Source organism: Pristiophorus japonicus, chromosome 4, assembly GCF_044704955.1.
Source record: "Pristiophorus japonicus isolate sPriJap1 chromosome 4, sPriJap1.hap1, whole genome shotgun sequence".
NCBI classification, from domain to species: domain Eukaryota; kingdom Metazoa; phylum Chordata; class Chondrichthyes; family Pristiophoridae; genus Pristiophorus; species Pristiophorus japonicus.
In genome coordinates this window covers 315,240,998-315,254,651 of record NC_091980.1, presented here as the reverse complement: position 1 = coordinate 315,254,651, position 13,654 = coordinate 315,240,998, and the positions used below count along the sequence as shown (strand labels likewise).

The window sequence follows — 13,654 nt, the reverse complement described above, 5'->3', positions numbered from 1 at the left end:
CAAAGCAAGTGACAAATGTAAAGTATAATGAGTGAGTGTCGATGAGCAACACTTGTTCTGTTGAGGATAGCAGCTAAACACGATCATTCGACATCTCCCCCTCCACTCAAGGCTGGCTGCTTAATTTGTTGTGTCTGTAAATCTCAGCAGGGTTCAATCTGCTGAAGGGACTCAGGAGTTTACACACAGGAGCTCAAACTGAGGTTTTCTACCTCAGTTGTGTCGTGGAATAAATGAGCAGCGAAGGACATTGAAGTTAACGGTAGACGTGTTGTGCGGAGGATGGCCCTGAGTTTGCAGCCACGGCCCTTCACGTGTTGATACGATGCCAAGGCTTTACCCACAGGGATGGACAGATAATCAGAGGGAGTTTGTCCTTGGGCAGCTCGTGTGCGCCTCCCAGTGGCCGGCCTTGGCCAGAGATGTGGAACGAGGTGGAGATAGTACGTGGTGCTGTAAATGAAGTGTGGAAGGAGTGAATTTCCGTTTGTAAATAGCACTGGCCTTGCAGCAGCACATCTACACACTCCCACGCGCCCCTCAAACCCTGCAGGGCTGGGTGGTGGGTTAGAGCAAGGAAGAGATGAGGAGCTCTGCAGTTTGGAGTTCCTGGAAAAGGCTGGGTGCAATGGGTCTTGGTTTCAACAGAGTGAGTGTGCAGGGAGCAGGACACGTGGGAGTGTGTAGATGTGCTGCTCCAAGGCCTGTGCTGTTTACAAACTGAAATTCATTCCTTCCACACTTCATTTACAACATCACATACTGCCTCCACCTCGTCCCACATCTCCAGCTAAGGCCGGCCACTGGGAGGTGCACACGAGCTGTCCAGGGACATAGTGTAATGTAGCCAAGTTTGCTGATGATACAAAGATGGGTGGGGAAAGCAAAATCTGAAAAAAGGATATAGACAGGCTCAGTGAGTGAGCAAAAATCTGACATGGAGAATAATGAGGGAAAATGTGAGGTTATCCACTTTGGCAGAAATAATAGAAAAGCAAATTCTAATTTAAATGGAGAAAAATTGCAAAGTGCTGCAGTACAGAGGGACCTGGGGGTCCTTGTGCATGAAAGACAAAAAGTTAGTATGCAGGTACAGCAAGTGATCAGGAAGGCAAATGGAATGTTGGCCTTTATTGCAAGGGGGATAGAGTATAAAAGCAGAGAAGTCCTGATACAACTGTACAGGGTATTGGTGAGGCCACACTTGGAGTACTGCGTACAGTTTTGGTCTCCATATTTAAGGAAGGATATACTTGCATTGGAGACTGTTCAGAGAAGGTTCACTAGGTTGATTCCAGAGATGAGGGGGTTGACTTATGAAGATAGGTTGGGCCTATACACATTGGAGTTCAGAAGAATGAGAGTGATCTTATTGAAACATACAAGTTAATGAGGGGACTCGACGAGGTGGATGCAGAGAGGATATTTCCACTCATAGGGGAAACTAAAACTAGAGGACATATAAGTCTCCAAATCAGGGGTCGCCGATTTAAAATTGAGATGAGGAGGAATTTCTTCTCTGAGGGTTGTAAATCTGTGGAATTCTCTGCCCCAGAGAGCTGTGGAGGCGCTGGGTCATTGAATATATTTAAGGCGGAGATAGACAGATTTTTGAGCGATCAGGAAGTAAAGGGTTATGGGGAGCGGGCAGGGAAGTGGAGCTGAGTCCATGATCAGATCAGCCATGGTCTTATTAAATGGCGGAGCAGGCTCGAGGGGCCAGGTGGCCGACTCCTGCTCCTATTTCTTATGTCCTTATGACAGTGTGTAGGACAGGTGGAGTAACAAGAGAGGAAAGTTAATTGGGGGAGTGATTGTAGTATCGATAAAATAAAGAAACAAGAAAAGATGGAGGTTTGAGGTAAATTGAGAGAGAGAGAGAGGAGCTTTTTTCTTGTATGTTTTTCACAGAATTAATTTACTGTAACTACCTGTAAAGTTTCCCCTCCTTGTCTTTCAGGTCTCCCTTCCAAATCGCACCCCATCGATGAATCCAGACCCAAGGTTGTGATCCAGCTGGAGATTGGCAGTCTCTCTGTGTCCATGCTGCACATTGATCCACTGCCACCGCCCGAGAACCCCTTGCACCTTGACCCCCTGACGAAGATGGCCTCCCATTTCTTTGAGCAGTTGAAGACCCTCGATCTGTCTCAGTTCCCAGCGAGGGATTTCCACGTGCTCCGACCCAAGTTTGCCGCGGCCTGTCCCCATGACCACCTCCGGTAAGTGCAGCATTGCGTTGTTTTCTGCACTCCGTCCTGTACCTGCCCAGCACTGTCTCTAGAAAATGGTGTCCATTCTGATAGCTCAATAATCCAACCCACCCAAACAGGTCTCTGTTGTATCCCCTCATAGTCGGCATTTTTCCAGGTAATGAATAGGCTGAAAACTTCCTATAATTTTCGTGGCCATCCTCGAGAACGTCTGCAGAGCCTCGGTATACCACACCATGGGCCCAAGTTTCCACACGCGCCTAGAACGGCGCAGTGCCGACCTGGACGCCCGTTTTTCGCGCCACAAAGTGCGCCTAAAAAAAATCCTCGGTATTCTCCACCTCCCTGCAGGTCCTCTGGCCCTCGGCGCAGCCAGCACGAGCTGTGGGGGGCGGAGCCAGGTCCCTGCGCTGAAAACAGTGCCGGGACCTCTGCACAAGTGCGTTAGTGGGCACGCAAGTGCAGTAGCTCCAGACGCCCAAAACTGTGTGGGAGGGGCCCGAAGCACGCAGCCCCTAGCCCTGGCCCAATGGCCTCACTGGGGCTGCGTGAATAAGGCTCCTCCCACGGCCAGCTCCTGCTCCCCCCCCCGCCGACCAGACCAGACCCGACACCCGCTCCCCGCCGCCTCCGGACCAGACCCGACACCCGCGCCCCCCCCCCACCCCCAACTGACCCGACCCCAGCTCCTGTTCCCGCTCCCCGCCCCCCCGACTGGACCTGACCAGACCCTACCCGCGCTCCTGTTCCCGCCTCCCTGACTGGACCCGACCCGCGCTTCCGCCCCCCCGACCCAACCCTCCCCCCCCCCCCCCCCCCCCCACTGGACCCGACCCGACTCCCACTGGACCCGACCCGACTCCCACTGGACCCGACCCGACTCCCACTGGACCCGACCCGACTCCCGCTCCCGGACTGGATCCGACCTGACCTTCCCCCCCTCCCTCCCTCCCTCCCTCTCCCTCTCTCTCTCTCTCTCTCTCTCTCTCTCTCTCTCTCTCTCTCTCTCTCTCTCTCTCTCCCCCCCCCCCCCCTCTCTCCCTCCCCCCGACCCGAACCGAACCTCCCCGACCCGACCCAACGCCACCTACCTGTAAATCTGGTGCTGGGGACGGGCCCTGCCCGAAGTCTCGGGCCGGCCCGTTCAGCCTTCGGTCCCGAAAGGCCTGCCTGAAGCACTTTCACACAGGTAGGAAGATGGTTTATTTAATCTTTTCTTTGCTTATAAATGTTTATTCAGGTTGGATTTATTTGTATAAGTATAAATAAGGATTTATTATATAATTTAATGACTTCCCTTGCCCCCCACCTCGTTCTGGACGCCTGATTTGTAACCTGCGCCTGATTTTTTAATGTGTAGAACAGGTTTTTTCAGTTCTACAAAAATCTTCACTTGCTCCATTCTAAGTTAGTTTGGAGTACGTTTTCACTGTGGAAACTTTCAAATCAGGCGTCAGTGGCCGGACACGCCCCCTTTTGAAGAAAAAATTCTGTTCCAAAGTAGAACTGTTCTACCTGACTAGAACTGCAGAAAAAAAATGTGGAGAATTGCGATTTCTAAGATAGTCCGTTCTCCACCAGTTGCTCCTAAAAATCAGGCGCAAATCATGTGGAAACTTGGGCCCCATATGAGGGGTTCAAAAATGTTCTAATGCTCTCCTTGCCAGCCTCCCATCTTCCACCCTCCATAAACTGGGCTCATCCAAAACTCTGCTGCCGTGTCCTAACTCGCACCAAGTCCTATTCACTCATCACCCCTGTGCTCACTGGTCCAGCACCAACTCAACTTTAAAATTCTCATAATTGAGTTCAAATCTCTCCATGGCCTTGCCCTTACCTACCTCTAAAACCTCCTCAGGCCCTGCAGCCCTCCGAGATCTCTGCGCTGCTCTAATTCTGGCCTCTTGTGCATCCCAGATTTCCATTGCTCCACCATTGGCGGCCGTGCCTTCAGCTGCCTGGGCCCTACACTTGAGAATTCCCTCATACTTTCCACCTCTCTACCCCTCTCTTCCTTTAAGATGCTCCTTAAAAACTCTTTGACCAAGCTTTTGGTCACCTTTCCTAATGCGTGGCTTGGTGTCAATTTTTGTCTGCTGATTGCTCCCGTGAAGTGCTTTGGGAAGGTTTTACTGCATTAAAGGCGCCATATTGTTGTTGTCGGTAATGCGAGTTCTGAGTTGTAGATGTTTTGGAATTGAACTTGCTCGTTACTGTTCCACAGGCTCTTTGCAACTGGCATAAAGCTGAACTACGAGCAGCGACGGGGCACCAGCTCTCGAAGCCTAAACACGGACGTCTCCGTTAACTGGATGGAGCTGCTGGAATGTCTCTTCCCTTTGGGTTTGCGGACTGTCATGCCCCAATATACCGAGGTGAGAACCATGGGTGCTGGCGTAGGCAGACACTAGCTTGTGCACACACTCGGACACTCCTAGTACGCAAGCCACGACTGACTTCCCTCCCTGCGACTTCATCTTTGTCACTTTGTTTGGTTCATAAAGTGGAAAGCGTGTTTTCTGTAAAACTTCCTCCTGTGAATGTATGTGCTCACGGTGACGGCTGGGGAAGACTATGGTTTCTCTGCCTTCCCAGTGTTTAGATGGAGGATAGTGTGGGTTACCCAACATTCTGTCGGACAAACAGTCTGACAGCAGCGAGTCAATGAGCGATGTTGGAGAGGAAGAGCTAACTGGTTGGTGCTGGAGAATGGAGTGGTCAATTTTGGGCTTTCAGTTTCAGTATCACTTAGTTCTAGGTCAGATATGGCAGGGTAAGAGAGGTAGATAAGTTCTGTCTGCTTTTGATTATTCGTTCCTGGGATGTGGGCGTCGCTGGCTAGGCCGGCATTTATGGCCCATCTCTAATCACGCTTGAGAAGGTGGTGGTGAGCCGCCGCCTTGAACCGCTGCAGTCCGTGTGGTGAAGGTGTTCCCACAGTGCTGTTAGGGAGGGAGTTCCAGGATTGTGACCCAGCGACGATGAAGGAACGGCCGATATATTTCCAAGTCAGGATGGTGTGTGACTTGGAGGGGAACGTGGAGGTGGTGGTGTTCCCATGCGCCTGCTGCCCTTGTCCTTCTAGGCGGTAGAGGTCGTGGGTTTGGGAGGTGCTGCCGAAGAAGCCTTGGCGAGTTGCTGCAGTGCATCTTGTAGATGGTACACACTGCAGCCAGGGGGCGCCGGTGGTGGAGGGAGTGAGTGTTGAAGGTGGTGGATGGGGGGCCGATCAAGCGGCTGCTTTGTCCTGGATGGTGTCGAGCTTCTTGAGTGTTGTTGGAGCTGCACCATCCAGGCAAATGCAGAGTATTCCATCACACTCCTGACTTGTGCCTTGTAGATGGTGGAAAGGCTTTGGGGAGTCAGGAGGTGAGCCATTTGACGCAAATAGCCAGCTTCTGACCCGCTCTTTCCCAAAAATCACAAGAGAACCATTTACTGCTGTGCTAGTGTGACATTTCTCCATTACCAGTACCTTCCATTTCTGTGGTCCCGCTGTGAGCGAGAGTGCCAGTTACTGTTAAATTGAGGGCAGTTTGAGCTGTGCGCCGGTGATCAATCTCGCTGAGATTGTTCAAACTTATCTCACCAGCAGGTCACAGTCACAGGAGACTTTGGACGGGTCAGTCTGGGCTGGATTTGAACCCATGTCCCAGAATGGTCAGTTATGTATCTCATTTTATGGTTACAGTGTTAACAGAGATCAGATGAAACTCTTTCTCTACTTGTTTTCTTGTTTGTTTTGGCAGCTGATCACGTTTCAGTCCGTGGGCGAGACTGGAGCTTCTCCCACACCTTCTGTACAGCTTCATTACAAACACATCGACCGAAGAGGAGTCCAGGTACGTAACCGTTCACTCACAGCTTCAGCCCTGGGGCTGACAGGCCGTGAGGACAGTCTATTGAGAATTCAATCTCATTTTGTTTGCAAAAAAGATTAGAATTATCCAATAATTTGAAGTAAGCAACTTTGAATTAAGAGAAGAACTCTGTAATAACCACGTACTTTCTCGCGTACAAGAGTCAAGTGTTCTGCTTGAATTGTTTAACTTAGCGTTGGAACTTGTTGCTCTTTTACCACTTTTGTTCCAATTTTCTACCGACTTCCGAAGGCACCGGGGTAGATTATAGAAACATAGAAAATAGATGCAGGAGTAGGCCATTCAGCCCTTCGAGCCTGTACCACCATTCAATAAGATCATGGTTGATCATTCCCTCAGTACCCCTTTCCTGCTTTCTCTCCATACCCCTTGATCCTTTTAGCCGTCAGGGCCATGCCCAACTCCCAGCTGTAAAACTGATGTTGCAAGATCAGTGGGAATGGAAATGGGGCAGGTTTCAATAACGGGCAGCCGATTCGCTGCACCTGGGCAGCAGGTTGAAAATCTACCCCACTGTCTCATTCTGCACAGGCTGGAGCTCACACAAGGGTCCAGTCTTCCTGAGTGAGCTTGCACACGGAACAACAGAAAATAAAGAATTCCTCTCCGACCCTCTTAGACAATTGAAACTAGTCCAGGAGATCATTCTGGCCCTGATTAATGTTATACGGCCCCTACCTTTTCTACCAGGTGATCTCCACCCCAGCCAGAAACGGGTCCAGCCCTTGCTTGAAGGAATTTGGTGAATCAGCGATCACCACACGAGCCGGCAGCCTGAGAGAGGTTCATTATTCTCTGGGAAAAGAACCACCTCCTAATATCGAACCTAGTTCTACCTTTACATAAGCTTTTACCCAACAGGTCATAGGGGATCTCTGAGATCATCCAATTTCTGCTTTTGACGTATTATTTCTGTTGCTAAATATTTACTAGTACAGGTTGGACCTCCTGTGGTCTGGCACCCTTGGACCTGACCGGTGCCAAAATAGAGAATTTTCCGAACCACGGAAGGTCACGCCTAGCCTAGGCTTACCGGTACCTGTCGATAGTGTCCAGGCTCCTGCGTGTGTGTGCGTGCTGGCAGCCTGTGGGCGGCTCCCTCAACACCTGCGCACACACTCACTGACTGACAATCGCTCTAGCCAATCGTCGCACACACTCACTGACTGACAGCCGCTCCAGCCAATCGCCACACACGCTCACTGACTGACAGCCGCTCCAGCCAATCGCCGCGCACACTCACTGACTGACAGCCGCTCCAGCCAATCGTCACACACACTCACTCACTGACTGACAGCCGCTCCAGCCAATCGCCGCGCACACTCACTGACTGACAGCCGCTCCAGCCAATCGCCACACACACTCACTGATTGACAGCCGCTCCAGCCAATTGCCACACACACTCACTCACTGACTGACAGCTGCTCCAGCCAATCGTCATACACACTCACTGACTGCCGCTCCAGCCAATCGTCGCACACACTCACTGACTGACAGCCGCTCCAGCCAATCACCACACGCGTGCCACAGTAGCAACCGAGCCCACTTTCTGAAACACCATTTAAAGTTACAGACCCATGGCACAGCCCCCGGCCAGCACTTTGCACACTCAGATTGCACAGATAACACATTGCAACACTCACTGAGATGGCACAGATTAACTTCAGACTGCAAAACTCACTGAGATTGCATTTCAAACTCATAGGCTGCGAAACTTATTTTTTTATAAACCCTTCTCTCCCTCAGACCCAACTAATGCCAAACGACGGCTGTTTCCGGACCAGAGAGGTCCAACTTGTAAATGTTTTCCAGAAATAATAGCCCTATCTACCCTAGGGTAGCTGACACCATCATTCAAAAGTCCCCAGGTCCCCAGAAGTGTGCCAATATCTACAACAATGTGTTCGTATTTGCAGGGCAATCCCACACAACAACAACAACTTGCCTTTATACAGAACCTGAATATGGAAAAATGTCCCAAGGCACTTCGTGGATAATTGATATTTCAAAACTTGAAAACCTAATTAGTTAAATAAAATCCAACCGCGATGGCAGGGCGGGTGATGTGTTGCAGCTGTAGCATGTGGGAGCTGGTGGCCACCCGTGTGCTCCACGGCGACCACATCTGCAGTAAGTGTTGGCAGCTCGAGGAACTTTGGCTTGGAGTTGATGAGCTGGTGTCCGAGCTTTGGACACTGCGATACACCAGGGAGGGGGAGAGTTGCCTGGACACTTCGTTCCAGGAGGCAATCACACCCCTTAGGTTAAATACTTCAAATTTGGTCCGTAGTCAGGGACAGGAAGGTGTGGCTACGAGTAAGGCAGTATGGGGATCCAGAAGATAGCATTGGAGGAGCCGCAGCCCTTGCACTTGTCCAACAGGAACGAGGTTTTTGCAGCCTCTGTGGACGAGAGCAGGGACTGCAGGGAGGATGAGCAAACTGACCACCGCACCGTGGTACAAGGGGCCATTCAAGTTGGGGGAGTAAATGTATTAGTGGTAGGAGACAGTTAGGGGGATAGAAACTGTTCTCTGCGGCTGAGAGCATGAGTCCCGATGGCTGTGTTGACTGCCCGATGCCAGGGTTAAGGCCATCTCCTCTGGGCTGGAGAGGAACTTGGAGTGGGAGGGGAAAGATCCAGTTTTCGTGGTCCACGTAGGTACCAACAACAAAGAAAGAGGTTCTGCTGAGGGAGTATGAGCAGATAGGGGCTAAATTAAAAAGCAGAACCACAAAGATAATAATCTCTGGATTACTACCTGAGCCACGAGCAAATTGGCATAGAGTCAATAAGATCAGAGGTGTGAATATGTGGCTCAAAGATTGGTGTGGGAGAAATGGGTTTCGATCATGAGGCACTGGCACTAGTACTGGGGAAAGAGGGAGCTGTTTGGTTGGGATGGGCTTCACTTGAACCTTGCTGGGACCAAATAACTAGGGCTGTCGATAGTGTGGGGGCGGGCTCAGGTGAGGAGAAATTTTAAAAGTCAAAGAGAAAGGAGAAGGCAGTAGTGCAGGGCAGCGATAGGGGTGATGATAACCAGAGTGTGACGGGAAGGGACAGAGCATATACACATAAATATTCACCAGCAAATAGGGTCACCAGAGTAGGGAAAAATGGTAAAAAGACAAATTTATAAGCTCTTTATCTGAATGCATGCAGTATTTGTAACAAGATAGATGAGTTTGACGGCACAAATAGATATAACTGGGTATGATCTGATAGCCATTACAGAGACGTGGTTGCAAGGTGACCAAGGCTGGGAACTGAATATTCAGGGGTATTTGACATTTCGGAAGTATAGGCAGAAAGGAAAAGGAGGTGAGGTAACTCTGTTAACAAAGAATGAGATCAGTGCAGTAGTGAGAAATTATATTGGCTCAGAAGATCAAGATGTAGAATCAGTTTGGGTGGAGATAAGAAATAATAAGGGAAATAAGTCACTGGTGGTAGTAGCCTATAGGCCCCCTAAAAGTAGTTATACTGTAGGACAGAGTATAAGTCAAGAAATAATGGTGGCTTGTATGAAAGGTACTGTAATAATCATGGCCAATTTTAATCTTCATATAGATTGGACAAATCAAATTGGCAGAATTGTGAACCTGTGGAATTCTCGACTACAGAAAGTTGTTGAGGCCAGTTCATTAGCTATATTCAAAAGGGAGTTAGATATGGCCCTTGCGGCTAAAGGGATCAAGGGGTAAGGAGAGAAAGCAGGAATGGGGTACTGAAGTTGCATGATCAGCCATGATCATATTGAATGGTGGTGCAGGTTCATAGGGCCGAATGGCCTGCTCCTGCACCTACTTTCTATGTTTCTTTGTTATCTCTGCTCTTCAGGATGATCCTGGTGTAATGGGTGGTTTTGTCAGAGGAGAGTGAGGCCCACCAGAGCTCGATATGGTCCAACCAGATGTGGTGAAATATGGCAAAGCCAGATGTGCTCAAATATGCACTGACCCTTTGAAATCAATTTTGTAGGTTCTAGTGTATATCTGAACATAGACAATCACTGAAAGATACACTGCCTTTTTTATTGGAGGTCGGGGGTTCACATGCTTTGTCTTTTCAGGGCATTCAAGGGAGACTCACGTCGGTGCCACAAAAGGCGGAGCTGCAGATCGAGCTCGGCCTGATTCAGTCGGAATTGGACATCAGCATTGTGGACAGACTCAACTCCTTACTGCAACCTCAGAAACTCGCGACTACAGAAATGATGGCATCGCACATGTACACCTCCTTCAACAAACACATCAGTCTGGTGAGTGCGGTGGGAACGATTACATTTTTGTGCACCATCATAGGAATCCCAGCCTGCTACTGCGTCCTGTTACTGGTGTTCTGGGACGGTTGAAATTTTGTCCCAAATCTACCAGAGGTAGATGAGATTATAATAATCAGGTAAAAATGGGTGGGATTTTACAATCCGGATCTCAAAAGTCCAAGATTCCCGTGACAATATAACAGAATTTGACTTACCTCATCGTACAGTGGACTGGTGGCCCCGATTGTAACTCCAACAGTGAGGAGTACGAATGTCTGGAGAGTGGGAGGCCAGTGTTAAATAGTGGAAATATTAGGATGGGTGAATATTCTGCAAATTTGCTTGATTATGTTTGGAGATCAGGCATTATAAGAACTTAACATAATAGGAGCAGAAATAAGCCATTTGGTCCTTCGAGCCTGCTCTGCCATTTAATAAGATCATGGTTAATCTGGACTCAGCTCCACCTCCCCGCCCGCTCCCCGTAACTCTTTATTCCCTTATCGCTCAAAAATCTGTCTATCTCCGCCTTAAATATATTCAATGACCCAGCCTCCACAGCTCTCTGGGGCAGAGAATTCCACAGATTTACAACTCTCTGAGGGAAGAATTCCTCCTCATCTCAGTTTTATTCCCCTAGTTTTTGGAAATATTCTCTCTGCATCCACCTTGTCGAGCCCCCTCATTATCTTATAAGTTTCAGTAAGATCACCTCTCATTCTTCTGAACTCCAGTGACTATAGGCTCAACCTATCTTCATAAGTCAACCCCTCATCTCCAGAATCAACCTAGTGAGCCTTCTCTGAACAGCCTCCAATGCAAGAATATCCTTCCTTAAATAAGGAGACCAAAACTGTACGCAGTACTCCAGGTGTGGCCTCACAATACCCTGTACAGTTGTAGCAGGACTTCTCTGTTTTTATACTCCATCCCTCTTGCAATAAAGGCCAACATTCCATTTGCCTTCCTGATTACTTGCTGTACCTGCATACTAACTTTTTGTGTTTCATGCACAAGGACCCCCAGGTCCCTCTGTACTGCAGCACTTTTCAATTTTTCCTCATTTAAATTATAATTTGCTTTTCTATTTTTTCTGCAAAATGGATAACCTCACATTTTCCCACATTATACTCCATCTGCCAAATTTTTGCCCACTCACTTAGCCTGTCTATATCCCTTTGCAGATTTTTTGTGTTCTCCTTACAATTTGCTTTCCCACCCATCTTTGTATTGTCAGAAAACTTGGCTACATTACACTCAGTCCCTTCATCCAAGTCATTCATATAGATTGTAAATAGTTGAGGCCCCAGCACCGATCCCTGCGGCACCCCCACTAGTCACTGTTTGCCAACTGGAAAATGACCCATTTATCCCGACTCTCTGTTTTCTGTTAGTTAGCCAATCCTCTATCCATGCTGGAATATATTACCCCCAACCCCGTGAACTTTTATCTTGTGCAGTAACCTTTTATGTGGCACCTTATCGAATGCCTTCTGGAAATCCAAATACACCACATCCACTGGTTCCCCCTTATCCACCCAGCTCGTTCCATCCTCAAAGAATTCCAGCAAATTTGTCAAACATAATTTCCCTTTCATAAAACCATGCTGACTCTGCTTGATTGAATTATGCTTTTCCAAGTGTCCTGCTACTGCTTCCTTAATACTGGACTCCAACATTCTCCCAACGAAAGATGTTAGGCTAACTGGTCTATAGTTTCCTGATTTCTGTCTGCCTCCTTTTTTAAATAGGACGTTACATTTGCGGTTTTCCAATCCGCTGGCACCTCCCCAAAATCCAGGGAATTTTGGTAGATTACAACCAAAGCATCTACTATCACTGCAGCCACGTCTTTTAAGACCCTATACTTAACTTTCCCTTGGGATTTAGGTACGAGAAAACCATTTAGCCCCTCGAGCATATTCTGCCATTTAGATTAAATGGGTGGGTAGGGTCCATGATGGGGAAGAGTGTACGTGGAAGGGGATTAAACGGGTAGGTAGGGTATATTTTTACTTCTGTGAACCAGTAATGACAGGCCCAGATCCCGGGAGTTTCCGCACAGCTCATACTAGCCATTGTAAACTGCAACGTGCCCTGAATTGGAAACTTACTTTGCCCCTTGTAATTGACCTACACAACTCCCCAACCGAAAGCACAGCAGCCAGCCTGCTCTGTGGCATCTGATGAGCTGCTGGATTGGATGTACATGACTCAATGACTCACTCTCAGATTTTAACATTTGGGAAACCTGTTTTTTTTTCCCCCCTCTATCTCTTCCTTTAGTACAGCCTCCACCGTCGTGAAACTCAGTGGCAACCCCATGCTGAGCTCGCACCCCTTGCAGCTGACGCCAGCCGGGGAGACCAGGAGCACGATGTGTAAAACTGAGCCATTCAGACACTGAGAAGCACCAAGTCTGGCCCATTACCTTTAATGTTAGAGATAGGACAGCATTGATGCGACTTAAAAAATACCTCCCATCCACCCCCACTGAAAGCACTGACAATTTCTGGGGTACAGTTTCACAGCTCCCAGGTAGCCCATCACTAATTAACCCAAGTAACCATTCTCCATGGGTGAGCAAAGATAGTATTCAACAGTGAGGTGCATCATAACTGAACCCAATACTGTATTCACCTGTCATTCACCTGCTGCCTCCGGTTATTGGACACTGATCAGTGTGGGTGGATAGTGATGAGGAGGGAGAACATTGGTTGATGTTTTTTTGTTGTTCACTCCCTGTATAGTCCAATTGTATCATCCTTTAGGTGTCCGCCATAGCTCAGTGGGTAGCACTCTCACCTCCAGGTCGGAAGGTTGTGCGTTCATTTTTCTTTCCAGAGACTTGAGTTCATAATTTAGACTGACACCCGCAGTGGAGTACTGAGGGAGCGTTGCACTGTCGGAGGGGCAGTACTGAGGGGAGCGCCGCACTGTCGGAGGGGCAGTACTGAGGGAGCGCCGCACTGTCGGAGGGGCAGTACTGAGGGAGCGTTGCACTGTCGGAGGGGCAGTACTGAGGGAGCGCCGCACTGTCGGAGGGGCAGTACTGAGGGAGCGCCGCACTGTCGGAGGGGCAGTACTGAGGGAGCGCCGTACTGTCGGAGGGGCAGTACTGAGGGAGCGCCACACTGTCGGAGGGGCAGTACTGAGGGAGCGCCGCACTGTCGGAGGGGCAGTACTGAGGGAGCGCCACACTGTCGGAGGGGCAGTACTGAGGGAGTGCTACACTGTCGGAGGGGCAGTACTGAGGGAGTGCTACACTGTCGGAGGGGCAGTAGTGGCTCCGT

General features: G+C 49.2%; 1 protein-coding gene across 7 annotated transcripts in view; it reads left to right on the top strand.

The window, feature by feature from the left end:
- The window catches only part of LOC139263517 (autophagy-related protein 2 homolog B-like), a 135,902-nt gene that overhangs the window by 46,531 nt on the left and 75,717 nt on the right, over positions 1 to 13,654 (top strand). For all 7 annotated transcript variants that reach the window (XR_011593159.1, XM_070879726.1, XM_070879725.1 and 4 more), the window contains 4 exons: positions 1,961 to 2,222; positions 4,438 to 4,588; positions 5,963 to 6,055; positions 10,170 to 10,358. Coding sequence is in view for 6 of the 7 variants with exons in the window: in XM_070879726.1 (XP_070735827.1) it covers positions 1,961 to 2,222; positions 4,438 to 4,588; positions 5,963 to 6,055; positions 10,170 to 10,358 (695 nt within the window). In the remaining variant the exon portion in view is untranslated. The remainder of the gene's footprint in view (positions 1 to 1,960; positions 2,223 to 4,437; positions 4,589 to 5,962; positions 6,056 to 10,169; positions 10,359 to 13,654) is intronic.